Raw genomic sequence first — 24273 nt, 5'->3', positions numbered from 1 at the left:
AGGTGTGTAGGATAGTGTATAATTTTTTGTCTTTTCTGTTGTAAGGATTCCTGTGTCCAAAATATTCTCAGTCCCAGTCACTATGCCTTTAAGACTGACGAAATGCTTTTAGGTACTGATGCTGCAGGATCCTGTGAATGGGCTGCTTAAAGCGCCTCCCTCAAAGTGGAGTGGGAAGGCTCTCTGCTCTGGAGTGCAAGCCACACCTTCCCCTTATCGGCCGGGTGCAGGTGGCCAAACCCTCAGGACCTGGCACCACCTGTCCTGTCCTCGTGTCACGTGACGCGGGTCAGCTGCGCAGTCAAGACCCTCAAGCGACGCGGGTGCAAACGCCTAGCATTGGGACCCAGGAATCTCTTCTTTCGGTCCTCCCCCAACCCCCCCAACCATTCCGGAAAAGGGGGAGGCGGGTGACGTCACCATCCGGGCACTCCATGGTGGGGCCACGGTTCACAATGGAACAAAAACAAGCAGCCCTAGTCAAACTCGGCGACAAGGCTGCAGCTTCTGTGCTTAACCCTCTCCTGTCCACATCCCCACCATTACTGACAGACTAGTCCCTTTGCTCAGGCTGCCTGCTGGGTTTCTCCCTTCCCCCACCCCACCCCACCCTCCTCTTTGGAGTGTTCTGGGTCCTTCGTCAGCCTTCGGCCAGGTCCCCTAGCTGAGGGGTATGTAAGAGTCTCTGGCTCTCGCAAGATACCCTGGACAGGCCGTCCGGAAGCGACGGTAGAGCTGAATAATCTTTCCCTAGCATTGTTTTCTCCTCCCCCACCCAGTTTGCTGTGTTACAGCCTTCCACCGCCTTGTCCGGGCCCCCTAGTGGCCCAGAGCGTTCTTCCTTTCCTTCCCTCACCAACCCGAAGTGGACAGGGAGAGGGGGCAGCTGGCCCAGATGGGGGCTGGGCAGGGGGAGGGGCCGGGCCCAGCGCGGAGGGGCGGGGTTTGGAGGGGGAGGGGCCTGACGGGGGCGGGGAAGTTCTGAGCCTGGGCGGCGCTGAGACTAGTGGGAGTCTGCGCTGCTGCCGCTGCTGCCGCTGCTGTCGCTGTCGCTGCTGCCGCTGCCGCCGCCGACACTGCCACTGGCCGTGCGGGTTTTCTTTTTCTTTTTCTTTTTCTCTTTTCTTTTTTGATTTGTTGGATCCGCCATATTGACGAGGCTGTGGTACTCAAAGCTGCGGAAGCTAGACTCCGCCGGTGGCGGAGCCGCAACCTCTCGGTAAACGGCCCGTTCGGGCCCTCCTCTCTGTCCTACCGAACCCCCTCCCTGCCTTGCACCCGCTCCCAGGCCTCGCGGGAGCCGGCCGCCGCCGCCGCCTCTCCCTCAAGGGAGGCGGCTGCCTTTACCGCCCCAGGGGTTGGAGTCGGTGACGGGAGTGAGGAGAGGAGCCGCAGCCAAGCGAGCAGGCCCGGAGTGGGGGGACAGAGGCGGCGACTAGGGGAAGGTGAAACTGCCGCTGCAGGAGGAGGAGCAGGAGGAGGTGACGCAGGAGAAACGCACTGCCCGGAGCCTGACTGAGCTCAGAGAGCGCCCCAGCCTGAGGGGAGAAGGGGGAAGAGGGCCGCCGCCGGCTGAGAGGGAGGAGGAGGCGGCCGTGGCCACCGCTGCCCTAGGGCGGCTAGGGTGAGGGGCCGACCCCTTGTCGGTTCGCGTAGAGCGCTGTGAGCCCGGCATCCGCAGCCTCTCCTCATATTTTTGTCCCTCGTCAGCCCCTGGCTTGGGATGCTCCCAGGTTAGGCCTCGTCCCAGGATCGAGCTTTTGCATTTCGTCTCCCGCCTCCGCGTGTCCTGCTTCTTAGAAGACTCCTGTGTTGTGTTTGGTGAGTAGTTAGCTTGGCGATGCCGGGCCACTCGCCTTTCTGGGGCCTACAGCTGGCTGGAGGGGTGGGGAGGACGGCGCGAGGGGGTGTGCGTGCGTAAGAGGTCCCTCCCTTGGGGGTCACTGGCTGTTGGTGTGGGGGGCTTCCCTTGTCACCCGGGGGCCAGGCCAACGCGAACGCGCGCGAGCCTCCGTCGTGCGCGCGGTAGGTGTCCCGTGAGCGCGTGTCCGTGTCTGTGAATGAGCGTGTCGGTGTGTGTGAGTGTGTTTTGGACTGGCAGGGAAAATGGCTGACGGCTCTGGCCCTCCCCTTCCTCCCCCTTCCCGTCCTGACTAGAGTGGAGAGGAGGAGGATGGAGACTCCGTGCGCGGCGTGCGGCCCCTCCACCCGCGCGGGAGGTCGGCTCGGAGCGCGCGACGGCGCGCGGGCGCGCCGGGGGTGGGGGCGGGGACGGTTGGTTCGCGCGCCCCTTAACCCGGCCGCGGACGCCCTCAGCCTGTTCCACTTGACACCGAACGCCATTACTGAGGTGGAGTGATTTGGAGCGGGAGAGCTAGGCCTCGGCGACGCCGGCGACGCCTGGCTATCAGGCCTGCGGACTAGTTTGTCTCCTCTCCGCCCTCCCGCGATAACCTGCAGTCGCTCGGTGGCCCAGTGCCCTGGGAAGTCTGAGCCGGTTATCGCTCTCCCACACCTCCCTCACCCCGCTTCATCTGCTCAAGGCCAAAGGCCTGGAAGGATGTCTTGATGCCGAAATCGCTTCCAAGCGAGAGTAGACCTACCACCTTTGTATTTTTAGCTGTTCCTGAAGAACAAGAAAAAAGAAGACGAAGAAAGAAAATACTAGTATGTGCAAATTTGTGTCTAATAAAACCTTCAGATGCTTGTGGTGTGAGGCTTCAGGCTTGATAAATGGATTGTTTTTCATTCATTGTGAAATATTTAAGTTAAACAGGTGCGAAGCTGGGGGTTTGTTTCTGTTTGGGTTTCTTCAGAGACTGGAATAAGATTTTTCGAGACAAGGTACTTAAATTATTACTTTAGAAATTCTGTAGTTACACCGTTAATTGAATTTTCACAGCCACAGTTTACAGGTGTGTGTAATTGCTGCAGAGGGTCGTTGGTTGTAAATGAAGGAATTGTGGGGTTTGGTAATATTTTCGTTTCTTTTGGTAGGAGAGGCATTTGTAGTAATTTTTTTTTTACCTTAAAACCTACCAGACTTCCATCTCTCTTCTTTGTATAATTTGACTTACAAAGAATTATTTTGGGTGTACTTAACGTGGGAATTCTGCAGCGGGTAATAAGGGATCTCATTAGCTTTCTTTATTATAAGGATTGGTTAGCCATGGCCAGGCCGTACACTTGAACTTAATTAAAAATAGAGACTACAAACTCTTTCTTTAGATTGTTCTGGTCTACTGAATCACCAGGCTGCCATTTTGGCTTCAGCAAAATGCCTTCCAATTCTTAGAAGATTTAGGTATTAAATATACAGAGATAGCAACATTTATTTTTGCAATGTTTAAACTTGCTTTGTCAAACTTGCAACTTTAACCCCTTTACTGTTTATTTATTATTATACTTTATTGTTCCAGTGTTTGGTAGAATGAAAGCCGGAAGTATTTGGAATTTAATGTTTCAAGGGTGAAAAAAAAAGTATGTTTTCTCTCACTAAAAAGTCCATCTTTTAAGCTATATATATATATATATATATATATATATATATATATATATATATATCTTTTTCTCCCCCCAAATAGGTTATCTTAATGTTCTGCTGTTCCTTTTGTTTGCTGACCTTGGTAGAATCTAAGGGACTGTCTGGAAGGACCAGAACAGCATGGACAAGAATCTTAGTGTTGTTTGTTTGTTTGTTCTTTTTCTTTTTCTAAAAGTAACTTTGAAGCAGATTTTTTCCTTAAATTATGTAGCATTTCATGGGGATCCCTTCATTTTCTGCCTGTCAGTGGAATGCTCCATCCAGTAGGATTTACTTTGGTTCTTTTGTTTTCTAGCATCTTGAAATACATTTTATGATAATCTCTAGAAGAGTGATTTAGTGGTGTCTCTTTAAATTATTTTTTGACATATTAATAAAGCTATTCATGGATGTTTGTCATATGCCAGTCATTTAGTTATTGATTGGTTGGACACATGAAAACATTCTATTCGTTTATTTTTTCTATTTAATGGATCAACTTTTAAAATTTTTATATTTCTAGAATTTTATTATTAGAACCAGTATTTGTTTAAAGCAGGTGAGAGAAAAATATTTGAAATATATAAGGCTGGAGAAATGGCTCAGTAGTTAAGGGCACATACTGTTCTTTCAGAGAATCCAAGTTGGATTCCTAGCACCCACATCAGGCAGCCCACAGACTGTAACTTCAGCTCAAGGGGATCTGACACCCCTCTGACCTACACACACACACACACACACACACACACACACACACACACGACCACTAATATTAACACAAAGACACATGCGTGCTTGCACTTGTGTGTGTTTGTGTGTATACACACATATTTATATATGGATTAGTCTTTGACTTTGATCCCCTATGAAGTGAGATATTCTGTGGTTGTTGAACTACTTGAACTTTATTTGAAAAGCACACAATACTTTTATTATTTCGTATATTATATTTTCTTGCTGATAAATATTCTGAATCTTGAAATAGTTCTCAAAAATTGATAAACAAGTCTAGTTTCCATTTCATTGTTTTGGGATCTGCATCGTTGAGAACCATGTTATTTGTTGACGTCTCTTGTGATTTTACATGTTCTAACAGTGTTTGGGAAGGATTTACTGCATTCATACTCAACTCTGGATATTAGAATCACTTGGGAGTGGTTTTGTTGTTTATCTGATATGGGACTGAATAAAAGCTATATTTTAAGAGTATTGCCTATGATTTTGATACTGTATCAGAGTTTAAACTGTGGGGCTATTGTTGCATATTATTATAGAACTTTTATAGATAAAAATGTTTTTTCTAACTGTTTTCCATTTTCAGCATAATTAGCACTTATTTAGTATTAATTACACTATTAAACATTTAAACATTCTCATTTATACACTATATAGGTATTATAGCAGTGGAGGGCTTAACATCTGTCATACTTAGCTAGTGGTACTTTAACTTAGGTGCCATATTAGTGAAATGATACTGACTACTATTTTAAAAGAAATTTAGACCCTTTAGTTTGTTGACTGTAAGAGAGTAGCTTTAGATTAGTTTTATTTTTAGACTGTCAAAACAGTCTGACATTTGAAAAATAGCTTGATTGACCATGGAAAATAGAACAAATAGGTGTCTTCCATACCTCTACCAAAATGTTCAGAGTAATAGGTTACTAGTGAGTGACTTTATGACTAAAATAATACTAGGCAACTTTTACATCCCTGAAATGAAAAGATACTTGTTTCTTGGGAATTCATATTATCTCAACATACAGTGAAATTGTAATTTCAGTTTGAGAACTCTCTTGAGTTTCATTTAATTTAAAATTTTACTTTCAGTAAAAAGTTTAAGACTAAGGATTTCTTTTAGCATTTTTGTGGCGTTGGTTGATAATTATGGAATGAAAATAGCCACAACAGATGTTGGGTTTATGTGCCCCATTTCCTTAGGAACACATCAATCCTAGGGCAGTTAAATGCTACCACCAAGTTACATCTCTATCATCATTCTTAATGTGACATAAGAATCCTCAAATAACTTTAGTGAATTTTAGAAATGGGATTTTAGTGATATTTAAAGATCTTTTGTATTATTTTTGTTTGCGTGTTTTGAGACAGGAGCTCATAAACCTAGGCTGCATATAAACTGGCTGTATAGCCAAAGGTGACTTTAAATTCCTGATCCTTCTGCCTCCACCTTCCAAGTGCTAGGATTGCAGGTATTTGCTGGTACATCATCTGTCTCTGATTTTTCCTAAGTAAAGAAAAGACTATGACATTTTCTGACACATGTCATTGGTGCTAAAATGACTAGTGTATTTTTAGGGAAAAGATATGGGAAAGTATTATACTGTTAAAATGAAATATTTACCTAAAATTACGCTTGATCTTGGCCAAAAGGCTTAGAAATGATTAAACTTTATTTTTCAAGCACACCTATGCAAAGTCCTGTACCCATCATAGGTACATGTATACCTTACATGTATATTTAGCAAATAACTTTTGGTTGTTTGGTGTTTTCTGACTGGTCCCCCATGAAGCAGATTGGCCTCAGCCTAAGTACATGAGAGTATAGACCTGCCATGCCACACTGAGTAGTTTCCAATTTTATTCTGGGTGATTGCCTAACAGTTATTTCTCTGCCTCAACTGTGTGTCAGAATCATTTGTGGAACATTTTCAAAGTATGTTTGTCTTGGTTTTATTCTATGGCTTACAAGTAAAGTTTGGAGAAGGAACTGGACATTTAAAGAAAAAGGCGGACAAAGTAAATGTGCTTGGAGTACAAGCCTAATGATTAGAGTTCTGTCTTGGCAACCCAGGACAGCAGAGTTATTTTGCAGTTCATTTTAGGGAAAGGGGAGGATTTGCAGCCCTGTGCGTTTTGTATTCTGTTAGTAATACACTTGAACCTAATTTTGTCAATCAAAAATTTCTGACTCAAACCCAAACATGGGGAGAAGTTCAGCACTTAGATTAATTAGGTATATGAGGCAGTGATTGCACAGGTATGACTCAAATTATTATTTCACACATTCATTAGTTTTGAGAACCTTCTCAAGAATTAAGGTTTCTGGCTCCAGAGTTAATGTTTTTAATATCTTTTAATGCATTGACTATTTTTATCTATTCACAGATAATTATTTGGTATCTGCTATGTCCTAGGCATTGATCTAGCAACTACTATTGTATAAAAGGAAAGGCACCAGATTAGTTATCTCTAAAGTCCCTCCTAGGCTCTAATTGGCATAATTTTTATGTGTCTCATAGAAACTGATTTAGGTAGATATAAGTAGTAGACCCTCTTAAGGTGTAAACCAATTCGGGATTGTCCTATTTTTAGTTTCTTTAAAATAGGTGTTATTTCATCTGGATTTATTTTCTCTAGTGAAGGATGTATCAAGGATAGTGTAAATGAGTTTTTTGGTTTTTTTTTTTTTTTTAGACAAGGTCTCAGCAGGTGTATAACCTAGGCTGTCCTGGAACTTGATAGATGGACCAGGTTGGCCTTAAACTTAAGAGATCCACTTGCCTCTGCCTCCCAGTGCTAGGATACCAGTCTGTTATGCCCAGCTGGAAATGAATTCTTTGAACATTCTTGGCATGGGAGAATGCTGGTTAAAGAAGGAGTCACTTAAGCTGATAATCCTCCTCTTATCTTTTATTTACTCTGTGTCAATCACTTGGTTAGCCTGGTCCTTGCTGTGTAGACCAGGCTGGCCTGGAACTCAGACATGGGTCAACCAACCAACCATCCATCCATCCATCTATCTATCTAATGTGTGTGAGTGTTAAATGCACACATTGATTCAGTGCCCTCAGGGCCAAAAGAAGACATAGGATCCCTTGGAACTGGAGTTACAGTTGTAAGCCACAAGATAGCTTACTGGAAACTAAACCTTGGTCCTCTGCAAGAGCAAGTACTCTTAACTGCTGAGCTTTGATAGTCCTTATATGATGAATTCTGGAATGAATCTAGTCTTTTGTTTGTTTGTTTCAAGACAAAGGGTTTCTCTGTGTAACAATCCTGACTGTAGACCAGGCTGGTAGATCTGCCTGTCTCTGCCTTCCCAGTGCTGGGCTTAAAGGTATGCACCACCACTGTACTGTTGAACCTAGACCTTCTTAACAAAGAAGGAAATGGCCCAGTGAGGCGAAGAAACATAACCAAGATAGCATGTATAATATAGACTACCTTCTTCATGAAGCTATTTCCATAATTAACAAATGCCAGTTGTTTTTTAAACCAATAGCTTTGCCATCATTCATAAGTTAATGGATATTAAGGTCAGAGATTTTGCCTTTTACCTTTCAGTATTTGCAGAACACCTACAACGTTATTGATTTCTCTCAATGGCAAAATCGGGGTCCTATTTGATTTGCTTGCAGTACCAGGGATTGAAACTAGGGCCTTGAATATGCTTTAGCAAGCTTTCTCTTTGCCACTAACCTGTATGTATCCCCAGTGCCATTCTTCCATCTTTTATTTACTTTTTATTTTGAGACAGGGTCTCGCAGACTTACTCAGGCTGTTTTTAGTTAAATTCATTTTCTTTTTACTGATTGTAAAAATAAGTGTCACAGGGCTGATAGTCTGAAAGAATTTTTTTTAAATGTTGCATGCTTATTACGCAGGGTTAGCTGACACTTGAACAAAAGGAAAACTTCAGCTGGGCTTGGTGTTGCAAACCTTTAATCCCAGTACCTGGGAGGCAGAGGCAGAAAGACCAGTGCTCTTGAGTTCAAGGCTAGCCACTAATGGCTACATAGCAACATGTCTCAAAAAATAAAGAAGCCAAAACAAAACTGTATTTGTTCTTAAGTTTTTAAAAATTAGTTTATTTTATTGTACAATATAAATTTCATTATTTCTAAATGTTTATTGTGTACTTTGATCTTTATACCTCTTTATTATCAGTTCTTGCCTTTGTCTCCTTTCTCATTCTTTTTCCAAGTAGTTGCCCTTCTTTGTTCAATATTTTATAATTTAGCTTATCTTGTTGTTGGCTTGAAAGTTCCTTAATTTTCTTATTTATTCACTTTACATCCCAATATCAGCTTCTCCTCCCAGTACCCCCTCTTCCCCCATCTCCCCTTCCCCTTCTCTGAGAATGGGGAGACCTCCCTGGTTATCCCCCTCCACACACACCAGGTTATTGCTGGTGCATCTTCCTCCTCTGAGGCTAGGCAAAAGGTGGTCCAGCTAGGGGAATGGGATTCTACAGGAAGGCAACAGATTCATGAACAGCCTCTGCTTCAGTTGTTGGGGGACCCATATGAAGACCAAGCTGCATTTGAAAATGTCTTAATTTTTAATTCATATCAAAGTATCACTGGCTTGAGATGTGGGATAAATGATAATTGTTGTCATTACTTTGGTCATTCCTTGCACCACCCAAGAAACTGAGGCAATGAAATGAAGTGAACAATAGCCAGGATCACTGGGCCAGTAGAATGCTTAAAGAGTAGGCACAGAGATGTTAAATCTCAACCTGTATATTCTGAGTGTGGAAGGGAAAGACAGGAAAGAAGGTAGAGAAGGGGAACACTCCCATTCCTGTCTTAGTGCCGTGTATTTTGCTGACTGGTGGCTTTTGAAAGTCAACACATTTTGGTGGTTGGTTACAGGTCTCTTTTTCTTGTGTTTACTCTCAATTATATGAGCTCCTTGAGTCTGTTTTAGTAACTTTGACACCAGAGAACATGACAGTTGATGCTTAGACCTGTATTCTAGCCTTAACAGAGTGGTTTGTTTCTGAGCACAGTAGTGCAAAAGGATTGGGTTGCTCTTCTTTATAATAACTTAAGCAAAACTTTTTCTATAAGAGGCCAGATAATAATGGTTTGGACTTTGTGGGCCAAGAGGTAAAATTGAGGACATTGAATTGTATGTTGAAATAAAAATGTAACTAGACACATTAAGTATAATATAGGTCTAATGAGAAGAAAATAAGACTTGGTTTGAGAGTATAATATAGTATTTTGTTTAATTGGGATTTAAAGCTAGTGTTCTCAAGTTGATTGCAAATATTTCAGTGTTAAGTCATTCTTCTTTTTTTTTTTTTTTACTTCTTTTTTTCGGAGCTGGGGACCGAACCCAGGGCCTTGCGCTTCCTAGGCAAGTGCTCTACCACTGAGCTAAATCCCCAACCCAGTGTTAAGTCATTCTTAATGTTGTAGGTTGAACAAGAAACAAACCAAGAGGTTGGATTTAGTTTGTCACCCTAGTTTGCCTGAGCTGGTTTAGAGAAGTGGTTCCCAGACCTGGAGGGTTAATCCAAAAATTTCTCTGATCATCCCCAGAGTTTAATTCAGTTAGTCTGCAGTGAAGATCTAGAGTGTGCTTCTAAAAAGTTCCCTGGTAGGGAATTACCCCAAGAGAATTACTCCATTAATTCTAGCATATCCTACTTTATTGCTCTATTGCAGTCTAGTTCTATCTTGAATATTCTGCTTTGTGCTTCAAGTTTAATTATATAGTAAATACCTGTTATGTACTGGGTTGTACTGTGTATTGGGAACTGTATCAGGTAATAAGAATACAAGATTTAAAAAAACAGAATTGTTCCACACTATATTAAAATGAATTTAAAATTAGTCTCCATATTTACTTCATTAGAATCTTTGAGCCAGTACAGTTTTGAAAGGAGGCCAGTGAAGTGTATGCTAAATTTGAAAACTATATTAGGGAATACAGTGAAACTTCATTTGATAAAAAAAATTTAAAATATCAAAAGTTCTCTTTCAAGCCAGTTAAGTTGCAATTTAATATTTGATGGAAAGCTTTCAGGGGTGTTATACTTTAATTTTTTCTGATTATGAAATTTAGTCTTATTTCAGGTAGCTGGAAATACAGTCGTCTGTCATCCTTGCCAGTCATTAGTTTTATCTTTTTACTACACTTTCATAGATACTTTTAAACCTTATCATAAAGTTGATTTTAATATGACTTTATAACTTTGTTTCCCACTTTAAAAATGTCCTATTCACTCTTAAGATTTATTTCCCATATCCTCATTTTCTCCTTTTTAAAGAGGGTTTCTATTTTTTGTAGTAGTAGTTTGTTTTTTGAAACATAGTTTTATGTATACCAAGTTAGGCTGTGACTCATTGTGTAGGTGAGTGCTACCTTACACCTCCTACCTCCGCCTGAATGCCGGGATCCCAGGAGTGATCCCAGGAGTGTGTTGCCATTTTTGGTTTATGCAGTGCTGGGTATTAAGCCAGGGCTGTACTAATACCAGACAAGTACTGCACCAACTGAGCTATATTCCCAGCCCATGGTTTCTATTTGACAGTTGAAGGTAACCAGGAATTTTATAAATTCCTTCATTTTGATAGTGGGGAAACACTGTTGTTTATCTTTGAGAGATTTGAATTCTTGAAGGATAATGAAGTACACTTGAGGAAGGGGTATTTTTTTTTAATTTGTTTTCTTTTCATTGTTGACTTTTTGAGACAGGCTTTCATGTTTCTGATCTCAAACTCCTGACACTCCTGCCTCAGCTTTCCAAGTGCTGGTAGAGAATACAGGCCTGCACCACCATGCCTGTCTGTTTTTTTTCCCCCTCTTACAGCCAGTAGCTTATATGTAATCTCTTCTGGCCTCCAGCTCCCTGTGATCTTCTTGCTTCAGCCTCAAGAGTGCTAGCTAGGGTTACAGTCAGGAGCCACCAGGCCTGACTGGGGAAAGGGATTGTGGTTGTGTAGCTGAGTGAAGATCGAAGAATCTTCCCATGAATTTATTTTTTGTGAGCACTTTCCTTTCCTACTATGCATTGAAGTTAATTAGTCATTACATTAGTTAAATGTAAGGTGGGGGTTGTTTTAATGCCCTTATTTCTTCCTGCTCTCCACAAATACTTCTCAAAATGTTTACTGTGTCAGTTCCATGAGAAACAAAGTCATTTTGACATAGTCTACTTTTGTAAGGTTTTTTCTCATTCTCCAAGTTAATTGGTCAGTAGTTGGTATAGTAAGTAGTACTCCAGCCTTTCATAATCCCTGTATCTCCACCCCTTCCTCTGTGTATTAGGTGTTGTAACAGGTTAATAGGAATGTCTTTCTTTCCCACCTACCATACCCTCAATAATCCTAGAGGCTTAGATTATAGTTGTAACTGCTAAGTGGTGAGCAAGTATTGGATCTTGGTGAAATTGTAAAAGGAATTCAAACAAACTCTGATTGCTGTCTTGCTGTGATGATTGACTTAAATTCATTCATTTTAACACCATTATAGGTGTAGGGAGATATAAGGATGGTGATTAACGTCTACCTTAAAAGACTCTAGGGGTTGGGGATTTAGCTCAGTGGTAGAGCGCTTGCCTAGGAAGCGCAAGGGCCCTGGGTTTGGTCCCCCGCTCCGAAAAAAAGAACCAAAAAAAAAAAAAAAAAGACTCTAGGATATCTAGGGCCAGACAGTTACATAAGAGCTGTATCTTGTGCAAGGGGCTGAGGGTGTAGCTAAGTGATAGTATGCTTGGTATTTACTAAGCATGAAGCTTTTGTGATCATTCTCAGCACCAAAAACCAACCATAAAAATGTAGTGTTAGGAGAGATTGCTCAGTTTGTTTGGATTTTTTAAATGGGGTTTGCAAATCTTCAAAAATGTCACTTTGATGCCACCAGAATTAGAGTAGGGACCTTCAGGTGGTGTTTCTTAACCTTGATGTTGGTGACCACATGCTATTTGACCAGACACTTCCTTGAGGCATGCTGTACTAATTACTAATCATGTCTGATTTCTACCTATAAAATTTTAGTAGGACCCTTCTCTGCATTGTGATGACTAGTAATGGCTTCAGGAATTGGAAAAGTGTGCACCAAATGCAAAATTGAGACCCATTACTTGAAGGAAGAGTGCAGTGAGTCAGGAGGAGTTATGGGAGATGAGACTTCGTTTAGGCTAGGTTATAAGATAATATGTTAGGGAATTTAATTTAAGTTTGGGTTTTATAATAAGTGAATGGCCTTTAAGTGAAAGAGTTTGCTTTTTAAGGAAATTCTGAGGGGGTTGGGGATATAGGCCAATCATTAAATATGAAGAATGGAGTTAAATCCAGAGACCTCACATAAAGCCAGCTATAGCATGTACCTGCTAATTTCAGCAGTGAGGAAATATAGATGAATCCTAGGGCTCACTGGACAGTTCCAGGCAGGTGAGAAACCCTGTCTCAAAAAATAAGTTCCACCGGCCTATGTATACACTCCCCTGCATACACAAAACATAAAGATTCTGAGAATAGCATGGTAGATATATTGAAGTAGAAATGTAGCAGAGACTTGAGATAGTATTATAATAGTTCAGTTGGATAATAAAGATTTTGACAATGAAATAAAAGAATGGGATCCCCCAGGGTTCTGTCTTTGTCTCTGTATGGATTCTAAGGCAAAACACCTCTTTTAACTTCTCCTAACTTCAGTTCCCTCTCAGTAGGAGCTGCTGACTGCTAAGACATGTTGAGGTCACAGAGCAGAATCTGGGTTATAGAAGGACTACTCTCACAATGTGCACCTTTACATACATTAAAGGGTGAATTATCTAAATATATTTATCACCTTTGTCCTCTATGGGCAAGCTTCCTATTACTGAGGTACGTCCCTAGCCCAAAACTTGGGGAAATTTTCTTTCATCTGAAATCTAGCTTAAGCTTCAAGAATATTAATGCAGCTTAAAGTTGGTAGTCTGCTAGGAAAACAAATAATATTTAAGGGGAAGTTATTTTTTCTGAGTAGAAGATGAATGTGCACAGGTAAATGAAGTAGCAGTGATTTTCGTCTAACATGATTTCAGAGAAAATAGCGATACCTAATTTTTGATTATTTTTTAAAGGGAACTAACCTAACAAGCTTATTGGTTTTTATTGTATATCTTTTTTGGGTTTTGTTTTTGTTTTTTGTTTTTTGAGACAGGGTTTCTTTGTGTAGCTCTGGCTGTCTTGGAACTCTCTCTGTAGTCTATGTTGGCCTTGAACTCATAGAGCTCCAACTGCTTCTACCTCTCAAGTGCTGGAAAGCTTATATTTCTTAGCCTAATAATTTCCAAAGATTTGTTTTGGGTGTCTCATAACCAGGTATAAATAACCCTGTTCTAGCAGATCAATCACCCTCTGGCCTCCATAGGTATCCATGAGTGCATGCATATAACCAATAAAAGCTAATTAAGAATAACTTATTCCCCATCAGTGTAAATGTATTTATGAAAAGACTTCCCCCAAAATAAGAATTCTCAAGAACACCAGTGGATTATCAGTAGCATACAAGGCTACTGTAGACAAGAAAGTTCAGATTTTTAGAATGGCATCTAATTTACTAAAAAATTTTACTTTATAACAGATAATTTACCTGTATAGTCACCAATCAGGTTATTATACAGAACATTTTTAGTAGTAGTCTAGAAGGTTTCCTTATTACTCAAATATATTTTGACCTTTCTGCTAGTTATGTGCACATATATCAATGTATTGTTAATTTATCCATTCTTCTGTTGGTAGACACTTGGATTTCAGTGATCTTTTTTTGTACTAATACAAATGTTGGCACAGAGCCTGGCATGGTAGCATACCCTTTTAATCCCAGCACTTGGGGGGCAGGTGGATCTCTTGTGTTTGAGACCAGCCTGATCTAAAGAGTGAGTTTCAGGGCAGCAGGGGCTTCATAGAGACGCTGTCTTAAAAAACAAAACAAAATAAACCCAAATGCCCTCATATAATAAATATATTCATAAAATATATACCATACAATGGAATATTAACAATAAAAGGCGAAGTACTGATAATATGCTTCAATTTTCAATTGTATAGTTCAGATAAAGTGATTTGGATTTTGACTTCTGAATAATACAATGAGATATTCTTATTAATGGGAAACAGTTTGAAATTGTTTAGTTTCCTTTGTCACACCTTTTACTCTCCTACAACTGTTGTTTAACCAGTCCAGTTATGGAAGATGGATATAGATAGATATATAAATAATGTTATTAATGATCTATCTGCCTTGATTAAGATGTTTATTGAATGAAGTCTTTGTTGCTCTGAAGTCATTCTGTTCGATTAGTCACTTGTAAAGTGTTTTGACAGCCTGGCAGTGGTAGGGCACCTTTAATTCAGCACTCGGGAGGCAGAGGTAGGTGGTTTTCTTGAGTTCCAGGACAGCTAAGGCTACACAGAGAAACCCTGTCTGGAAAAGCAAAGTCTGTTAGCTAGTAACTTTGAGTTCATCTTAGGCAGTCATTTCAAGAGTAGGGTATTACATATTACAGAAAGGTTTATTGCTTGATGTGTGATTTAGTAGTTTAAATCAATATTTCTCATGTATGTTGGCTGGTGATGTTTTGGGGACTGAGGTTTATTGTGTTCTTGTACCTTTTGCAAGGATTTAATAAATTTTAGGTAAAAGTATATCTTTCTGTTGTAAATATACCCTGAACTGTATATACAATAAGTCTGGTTTTTTTCTTTTGGAAAGATGATAAGGTAGATAGTAGTGAATTTAACTTTATATTATGTTTCAGGAAGCAGAACTGTAATTAATAAACCAATGACAAGCTAAAATAGCATTTTGATGATAGGAAAAAAAACTTTGTATGGTGAGCGTTGCAATGTTAACGTGTCTAGGGAAAGGATAGATGTAGACTCACCTTCATTTTGGCTGGTTATTTCCAAATCCTAATTTTTCTTTGAGCCATCCCTCCCTGAAAGTTGTAGCTTTCTGTAGATTTTGTTGGTGTGTTTTTCAGGAAACCTTTTAAAGTTTACCTTTTAAAGTTTTACCTCTTCAGTTTACCTTTTAAAACATAAATCTTTTCATCTGTTGATTTCTGGGATAATGAGACTAGCAGGCAAATTTTACACATGAATGGTATATATTAGTTAGTGCCAGGAGCAAATGATATCATAGCATAACATGTGTACAGAGTGATATAGTAATTGAAGTAGAAGTAAGAAAACTGTCTTCCACATGGCATATGACAGTTTTGGTATACCCATGCTAGGCTGAAGAATTCAAACCTAGCTGTCACAACTACTTCTAAATCTGCATGTGTTATATTCATGGGTTTGTTTGGACTTAGTTAATATATACATATGCATATATATTGCTTGGTTTTATATAACTACAAATAAGTTTGATTTTTAATTTTGTTTATATATTTAAGTAACATTTGATTTTTTTTTTATAAATTTGTTTTTCTTTTTTTTTTTTTTTTTCGGAGCTGGGGACCAAACCCAGGACCTTGCGCTTGCTAGGCAAGCGCTCTACCACTGAGCTAAATCCCCAACCCAACATTTGATTTTTAATTTTGTCCCCCCACCCCCCACAAAGGTTTCTCTATGTAGTCCTGGCTGTTCTGGAACTTGTTTTGTAGCCCCAACTGGTCCCGAACTTAGCAAACTACCTCTGCCTCCTGAGTGTTTTAATTAAAGGGGTGTGTTACCACGCCCAGATTCCCTAAGCAATATTTATATTTAGGAAGTAATTAAAAGATTCTCTAAATGTAGACCCAGAACTTAACTGTAGCCAACTTAAGCCAGCTTAGTATTGATAGAAACCTAGCAGGTGTAATCAAATGAATTAGAACCACAATTAGATACTTATTACTAAGTCATTTCTCTATTAAATGGGAAAGATACAATTGTACCTCAAAGGGTGGTTTGTTTATATTTTCTTTCATTCAACAGATAATTAGCAAGTTGTGTTCAACTGCATAATTTTGATGTCATCTTGTTACTGGCTTAATTTCCCTGCTATCAAAATTTTTTTAGAGCCAGAACAAACTCTCTGATAGGAATATTATGATGCTATGAATTAATATTGTAGAAGGTAACTTTTTTACTCAAAAATTCAGTATTCACAAAGGACAATGTAACTGTCAACTGTAATAGAGTTTTGGGCTAATGCACATAATATACAGCTATGTTATATAAAAATGTTGAAATTGTGTATTTCACCAGTTATCCATAGCAATTGTGACAATGTATATCAAAAGCGGAAAATCTTGACAATGTATATAATTTGGAGATTCCCTCCCTCTATCCTCCATCATCAGCCTAGAAATCCTATTCTAATTAAGAGCCTTTGAACAAAGGTTCAAAAATAAGAATTGTCAAGAGTGAGTAATAATCTAATCAGCATTTTGAAAAATATTTTTACTGGGTCCCTTCTGTATGTTCCTGGCCCTTGTACATCCTCTCGTTAAAGTTTTCTAATAATCTCTGGAGGTGTTTAGCCACCTGGAGAGAGTAAGAGGATACTTGGAATGTGTGGTCCTGTTATATTGTACTATGCATTGCTGGAAAAAGAAAAAAAAACCCCTATGTTCTGCAAAATCAGCCTTGGAAAAATGAGATTCATGAGAAACAGTGAAATTAAGAACAGTTTGGTTAACTGAAAGCTATCTTACTTTGTAATTAGTAACAGTTAAAAATTCTAATAGTTGTAGTGGCATACACCTTTAGTCCTAACACTTGAGAGGCAGAGGCATGTGGATTTATGAGTTTAAGGCCAGCCTGGTCTGCAAAGCTAGTTCCAGAGAGTGCCAGGGCTACAGAGAAAAAAAAATTGTCTCAAAAAACCAAAAAACAGTAACAAAACTTAATACATACATAAATAGCACATTTGAAAAGGTCCTCAATTCCTGACAAAGTATAAGACCCTTTAAAGGTAACAAAAGGGAAGGGGTATATGGAAGGGTCGAAGTTCCTGAGTTAGGATACAAGATTAAAGTACATATAAAAATCAGGTAGAACTGCAAGAAAAAAATTCTAAAGGCAGAGCATGTGGCTAGACAAAGCCAAGAAGAATGTGGGACAATAAACTTATGGCTACAAAATAGTATGATTGAGGAAGGCTGGCAACAGCCACAATTCTGCTTTATGAATTTGATGACTATCTCATAAATATAGCATTTGTATCTTTTTCTTAGTGGCTTATTTCATATTTTATTTCATAAAATAATACACTCAAATTTTCATGCATGCCATGGCTTATAAAAATCTTTTTTTAAGACAGTATACAAGCTGGCGTTTGCTAGCCTGGAACTTTGTAGAGTGAGCTAGTCTCAAGCTGAGAGATCTATCTGCGTCTGCCTCCAGAGTGCTAGGATTAAAGGTATGTGCCACCACACTTGGTAAATTACCTTTCTTTAAAAGCAGCACACAATGGTTCACTTGGTAAATTACCTTTCTTTAAAAGCAGCACACAATGGTTCTAATTTCTCCCCATCTTTATTATCACTCTCCCCCGATCTTCATTAAAGCTCAGGAATGTGGCTGGCCCTTTAATTATTATTTTGGGTACTAGAGATTGAGCATTCACATACAGTGCTTACATTCTCCCATTGTGCTACAACCCAAGCCTTCAAAGTTTGTGATTTTGGTTAAGTCTAGTTTGTCTGTTCATTTTGTTGCTTGTGCTATTAGGAAAATCCATTGCCAAATGGCTACTGAAATTTGCTTTTTATGCTTTAAATCAGTGAAGAATAAACAAAATATTTTCACACCAAAATTTTCTGTTTCAAGGTGTCAGTTTGATTATAGTAATTTCTTGGTCCAGATCTTTACATGTATTCCACTTGGAATTTATTGAAACTTTGATGTTCTTTCATTAAATTTGGGGTGAGATTTTGACCATAATTTCATCACAGATCTTTTCTTATTCATTACTCTATGTTGATGAGTGATATATTATTGCTCTGATAATCTGTTGTTTTTTTTTTTGTTTTGTTTTTCAGACTGCTATGTAACAATCTGCAAATTTGCTGATTGTAGTAAATTTTTAATTTCCCTTATACTTTTCTTTTTTTTTTTTCTTTTCCTTTTTTCGGAGCTGGGGACGGAACCCAGGGCCTTGCGCTTGCTAGGCAAGCGCTCTACCACTGAGCTAAATCCCCAACCCCCCCCCCCCCCCTTATACTTTTCAAGTCCAGACCTTTGACTTGGCTCTTGGATTTTGTTTTTCAATGTCCTTTTTGTATATTTTTTAATAGTACACCCTCAAAGGATATAATCACATTTTCCTTTCCTAGTATCCTGCTTTCCTTTAATTTTTTGAGCATACATGCAAGAGCTGTTTTGAAGTCTTGCTAAGTTGGACATCTGGACTCTTTGAAGGTTTTTTGTCCCTGTAGGTGGATGACACATTCCTGTTTTCATGTATTTTTTTTAAAGATTTATTCATTTATTATATATAAGTACACTGTAGCTGCCTTCAGATACACCAGAAGAGGTCATCGGATCTCTTTACAGATGGTTGTGAGCCACCATGTGGTTGCTGGGAATTGAACTCAGGACCTCTGGAAGAGTAGTCAGGTGCTCTTAACCGCTGAGCCATCTCTCCAGTCCCCTGTTTTCATGTATTTTGATTTCTAATGTAAAAATGGACACTTCATATAATGTAGTATATGATTTTTTACTTACCTTGCCACATCCAGAGCTTTGTTTTTTTGTTTGGTTTATTTATGTAATAACTAGGGGAACAATTTTAATAAATCTTCCTGTCATTTTTAGAATCTCTGTGGTCTCTCTGTTGAGTGTTTCAACAAGCAGTGTGTGTGTCTTTGCCTGCCCACTCTTCCACCCAGATATTAGCTTTTACTAATTACCTACTGGTTGCTCTATTGTTTTACGTGATGCTTTAGGTTATAAAATTCCCCAGTCTGATCCCTGATCCAATTAAATTCTCATTTTCCAGGGATAATCCTTTGTGCTGGTTCTTGGGGCTTTGTTTTTGACTCAGGATGGTTGGTTGCAGCTCCATTCTCTGGTTGTCTTTGATAAACTGCTCGCTGGGTGGTTTTTGGTTCTTTTTTTTTTTTTTTTTTTTTTTTTTTTTTTGGAGCTGGGGACCGAACCCAGGGCCTTGAGCTTCCTAGGTAAGCGCTCTACCACTGAGCTAAATCCCCAGCCCCTCGCTGGGTGGTTTTTATTGGCATTTATGGAGTTACCAGAATCTTAATTGAAATAAAGCCAGTTTACTATGAAAGAAATTTAATTTTTGTTTATATTTTCTTCCTCCCTGGTAGAACCTTTATCCCTCTTCAGAACTGAAGAAGCAGGCTATAGCTGGATTCTCTTATAGTTAAAGCCCCTACTTCCTTAGCAGACATCTGTGTGGAGGCAGCATCTACTCTGTGACTTTTAGCCTATCTCCTGCCTTGGGATCTTGAACCTATGGATGAGACAGGATGAGAGCCATTAGGACTGTAGTATTCTTGGCTTGTGCCCTTGGAGTAGAATTTTGCCCCTTAGGTAGGGCCTAGATGGAACAAAAGAGTCCAGTCAGTCTTCCTGCAATAGAGCCTCTTGCTGGATGTGATGAGAAATCTAGCTGCTTTTTTCTCCCAGGAAGATAGCATTAGCTTGGAGGGGAGAGCCCAATGTTCTTCAATATGCTTCTCTGGAATGAAACCATGGTGATTTAAATGCCAGGTTCTGTCCTTACTGATATAGTTTGTTGTGATCAAAATTTTTGTTATATGCCTTAGGACAATTTCAAGAGACTTAGTTTTGTTTTGTTTTTGTTTGTTTGTTTGTTTTTATGAATGAGGCAATTTATTAACCCAGCATGCTTTGTTCTAATGCTTCTTGTTAGCAGCTGCCACCTGTCCAGCGATCCTGTCCAGATCTCTCTGTCCCTGAGGTGTTAGCTTGCGGCCCCCATCTTGGTCCTTTTCCACCATTTTCAGCCCCTCCAGGGCTAGGAGGACCCAGCGGGCCACACTCTTAGAGCCAGCCTCTGCTGAAGTGGCTGGGCCTGACACCGTTTCTCTGCCTCCATAGATCTTGGTCATGGAACCAACCCCTGCACCACCACGGAGGTACAGATGCCGTGCTGTGGAAGCAGCTCATGTGTAGAACCAGTTCTCATCATATGGGGCAAGCTCTTTATGTTTGGCCAGCTTGACTGTGTCCACCCATTCGGGGACTTTCAGCTTCCCAGACTTTTTGAGGAAGGCTGCCAGAGCTCTGACGAACTCCTGCTGGTTAATGTCTTTTACAGTAACTCCAGGCATCGCGCTGCGAGCCAGGGGAAAGGGGTTGTTTTGTTTTTTGTTTGTTTGTTTGATTAGTTTTTTTTTTTTACCTGCTGGTGATGTTTTACTGAGGAAACTGCCCACAGAGCTTCTGATGTCACCATTCTTAAAAGTCATTTTTAATTTAAAATTCTTCAGTTTGACAATAATCACTAAAATGTTGGTTTTGAAAATAATGCATAGAAAGGATGCTAACATTCACTGAAGTTTCCAGTACTGTAATCGTGTATATAGGACTTGACAAACCTTAATATGGATTCCAGGAGGTCTGAATAAGAGTATTTAGTTAATTATCAAGCATTTCTAAGTGAACACATTTCAGTTGCTATAAGGAATTTCAAATGCAGGGTGCAGGTCTGTTGCAGTGACTTCTAGGAAGTTATCCTTAGAAACTACTCCTAGATAGATATAGTGACTTAGTTACAAAATATATGAAGAGAATTTTAAGTAGTATTGAGAATAGATTATGAACATAAGGTTGACATGGGAATAACTTGAACATCTTCATTTTCAGTTTCTGAATTGATTGGTTGTGAAGTTGTCTAGAACTGGCATCACACTTAGAACCTTGTTCTTAATGTTGGGAACCAATAAGAATTCAGAATGATGACTTCATATACTGATAATTATGGGAGGAGTATTGGGGGCTAGGACAATGAAATATTTTATTCTTGAAGAAAGATTAAATTCAAAAATTGCTTAGAGGGACCAGTGAGATAATTCATCAGATAAAGGTCCCTGCCATCAAACCTGACAACCGAAGTTCAGTCTCCATGACCTACATGAGTCTTAGCAAATTGCTACCTGAGCTTTGTTTGTGTACCTTAGCATCTCATACCTCCACCCAAGAAAATTAAAATGTAATTTTTTTATTTCTTTTTTTTAAAGATTTATTCATTTTATTATATATAAGTACACTGTAGCTGTCTTCAGATACACTAGAAGAGGGCATTGGATCTCTTTACAGATGGTTGTGAGCCACCATGTGGTTGCTGGGAATTGAACTCAGGACCTCTGGAAGAGCAGTTGTGTGCTCTTAACCGCTGAGCCATCTCTCCAGCCCCATTTTTTTTTATTTCTTTGAGCAGGGTTTCTCTGTGCAGCCCTGACTGTCCTGTAACTTACTCTGTAGTCAAGGCTGGTCTCAAGCTCAAGAGATCTGCCTGCCTCTGCCTCCTGAGTTCTGGGATTAAAGGCATGTACTACCACCACCAGAAAACTTTAAAAAATTTTAAATAAAATTGCATAGAGATATTTGCATTCTTGACTATGGACTAAACTGTTAAATTATAAATGTACTGTCTTGGGCTGGAGAGATGGCTTAGAGGTTAAGAGCATTTAAGGTCTGCTCATCCAGAGGTCCTGAGTTCAATTCCCAGCAACCACATGGTAGGTAGCTCACAACAATCTATAGTGGGATCTGATGTCCCCTTTGGCACGAGGTATACATGCAAGTAGAACACTCATACACACAAAATAAATATACCTAAAAAATTAAAAAATGTGCTGTCTTTCCAACTTTGCAGCATGACCTTTCATCTCCTCGTTGAATAATAATTTTTATAAATTTTTGTATGTGGATGCTGGAGGTTGATATTGACTTATCTTTCTCACTTTGTACCTTATTTTTTTTTTAATTAAAAAAGGTTTTAATTATTTTAATAATAATACTTTTTAATTTTAAAAATTATGTGCCTGGGTGTTTTATCTGCATGTTTTATCTGTAGTATAAGAGCTCCAAATATGTTTTATATGCCATGATGAACTTGAATGGCTTAAGCCAGGTTATGAGTAGAAATTTTGCAAAATGCTTCTAGCAGTCTCTCTACGAGCCAGTGAGTAAGAACCTTGACTGGCTTAGGTTAAATTTCAATTTTAGAGTACATGGGCTGTTCTGGGCTGGGGAACGTGAGAGTGGTAAAAATTAGACCTAAATACAGATAACAACCCAGTTTCTCAGTCTAGTAGCACATTAGACTCATTCACAGGAAGTTGGTTGGTTTGTTCTTTATATAGGCCTGATTGTACCTAATGAGGAATCTGGACATCAGCACTATTAAAAAAAGTACCTCTTGAAAAAGACCAGGGGTACTTTTACTTTTACTCTTGAAGACCAAAAGGAAACTCAGTGGTATAATAATTGGAATTAAAGTTTGCTTTGTATTCTGTGCACTTTTGTTAGATTATAAAGAATGCTTGCTACTAAGTGATTGGGACCTGTTGCCTTGAGAGGGCTTCAGGAGTGCTTGTAATGAAAACCTTATCAAAAGTAGAATGCTACAATTACTTGATGAATTCAGTTGTACTGGAGTAGTGGGTTACAGTTTACTCTTTACAAAGAAAAATTCCCTTCAAAAGGTGTGATGAGGTTTGAGGTCTTTGGTTTGGGAATAAGGATGGGATATAAATAATAAGTGTAGATTTCTTACAATTATGGAATCTAAAATTCAAAGTCTAGGTGTTGATGCTTGTTTTCTGTTTTAGGTGTGTGTCTGTCGTGTGTGTTGGAGAACTTGTTGTCTTTGTTAGATGAGTAGTGTGTCTTAAAATTGACAAGTCAGTTTGTGCTTTATGTCCTGAGTATGCATGCTTTTGCAATATACTTAAGGCATTAGCCAGTTAAGGTCAGTTTGCCCCATTCCACGATTTAACAAGTGGCAACTAACTTCTTTCAGCTTTCTTTTTTTTTTTTTTTTTTTTTTTGGTTCTTTTTTTCCGGAGCTGGGGACCGAACCCAGGGCCTTGCGCTGGTTGGTCTTGCCTTGGGCTTCCTAGGTAAGCGCTCTACCACTGAGCTAAATCCCAGCGGCAACTAACTTCTTGATACACTTGCCTTTGAAGTTCCAGAGGAAAATTGAAATTACTTGATATAGCTAAACTTGTATGGGTTTTGTGGTATAATGACTGCCGTACTACCATTATTAGTTTAAGTTGAACGTAGTACCTGTCATTTATTTATTTACCTGTCATTTATATAGCCATGCTCTCTTGACTCGATTCACTGGTGATATCATGTTCATTATATCTAAAATAAAATATTCTCTTTTCTCTTTTACTTGTAGGTTATGCAATGGTCTCTGCAAGATGTTTTATTCTTGAATTGGAACCTTTTAAGACTGACAAATGCTGGTACTTCGTCTTCTATAAGTGGACTATAATTTCTTTTCTTAAGACAACTACATAAGCAGACAAAATTGCAAAGATCTGCCCTGTGTCGAGTATGACAGCCACGACTCGTGGCTCTCCAGTTGGAGGGAATGACAACCAGGGCCAAGCTCCTGATGGACAGTCTCAGCCCCCCCTCCAACAGAATCAGGTAAGAAATTAAAGATCTAGTTAAAGTCACATTGCTATGTCTCCTAAACTCTTGAGTGCTAAAGAAGGAAATGTGCTAGAAAGAATTGTCAAGTAACCATAAAAGGAATGTTTTTAAAAAAGTAAATACAAGTTTTCAGTAGCCAAAAACCATAGGTGCTGAAAGCAACATTTTTTTTTCAGATGACTTAGATTATCAGTATTCAATAAAATGAACAAATTAAGCTTGGTGTCAATTCTGGGAGAAACCATTGCATGATTTAGTGTAGCCTATGGGACCAAGTAAATTATAATTCCATTTTGTGTGCCATATACATAAAATCATTAGGATTTATTTATTTACTATTCCGCCATTACAGGTTATCTATTCTATCATTACTCTCATCTGACTTTTTCCCCCTCTGACTTCCCTTCCTTT

General features: G+C 39.4%; 1 protein-coding gene and 1 pseudogene across 12 annotated transcripts in view; one reads left to right on the top strand and one right to left on the bottom strand.

Moving 5' to 3' along the window:
• The window catches only part of Usp9x (ubiquitin specific peptidase 9, X-linked), a 138148-nt gene that overhangs the window by 29284 nt on the left and 84591 nt on the right, over positions 1–24273 (top strand). For 5 of the 12 annotated variants that reach the window (XM_039099861.2, XM_063280116.1, XM_039099860.2 and 2 more), the window contains one exon: positions 23603–23856. In XM_039099861.2, coding sequence (XP_038955789.1) covers positions 23761–23856 — 96 coding nt within the window. In that variant the 5' untranslated portion in view covers positions 23603–23760. Of the gene's footprint in view, positions 1–980; positions 1822–1965; positions 2668–23601; positions 23857–24273 lie in introns of those variants that run through there. The other 7 variants (XM_039099865.2, XM_039099863.2, XM_039099864.2 and 4 more) reach the window with 4 other exon arrangements.
• Positions 19749–20521, bottom strand: Rps19-ps3 (ribosomal protein S19, pseudogene 3; annotated as a pseudogene).

Source organism: Rattus norvegicus, chromosome X, assembly GCF_036323735.1.
Source record: "Rattus norvegicus strain BN/NHsdMcwi chromosome X, GRCr8, whole genome shotgun sequence".
In the NCBI taxonomy this organism is placed as follows: Eukaryota; Metazoa; Chordata; class Mammalia; order Rodentia; family Muridae; genus Rattus; species Rattus norvegicus.
This window is presented reverse-complemented; position numbering and strand designations above follow the sequence as displayed.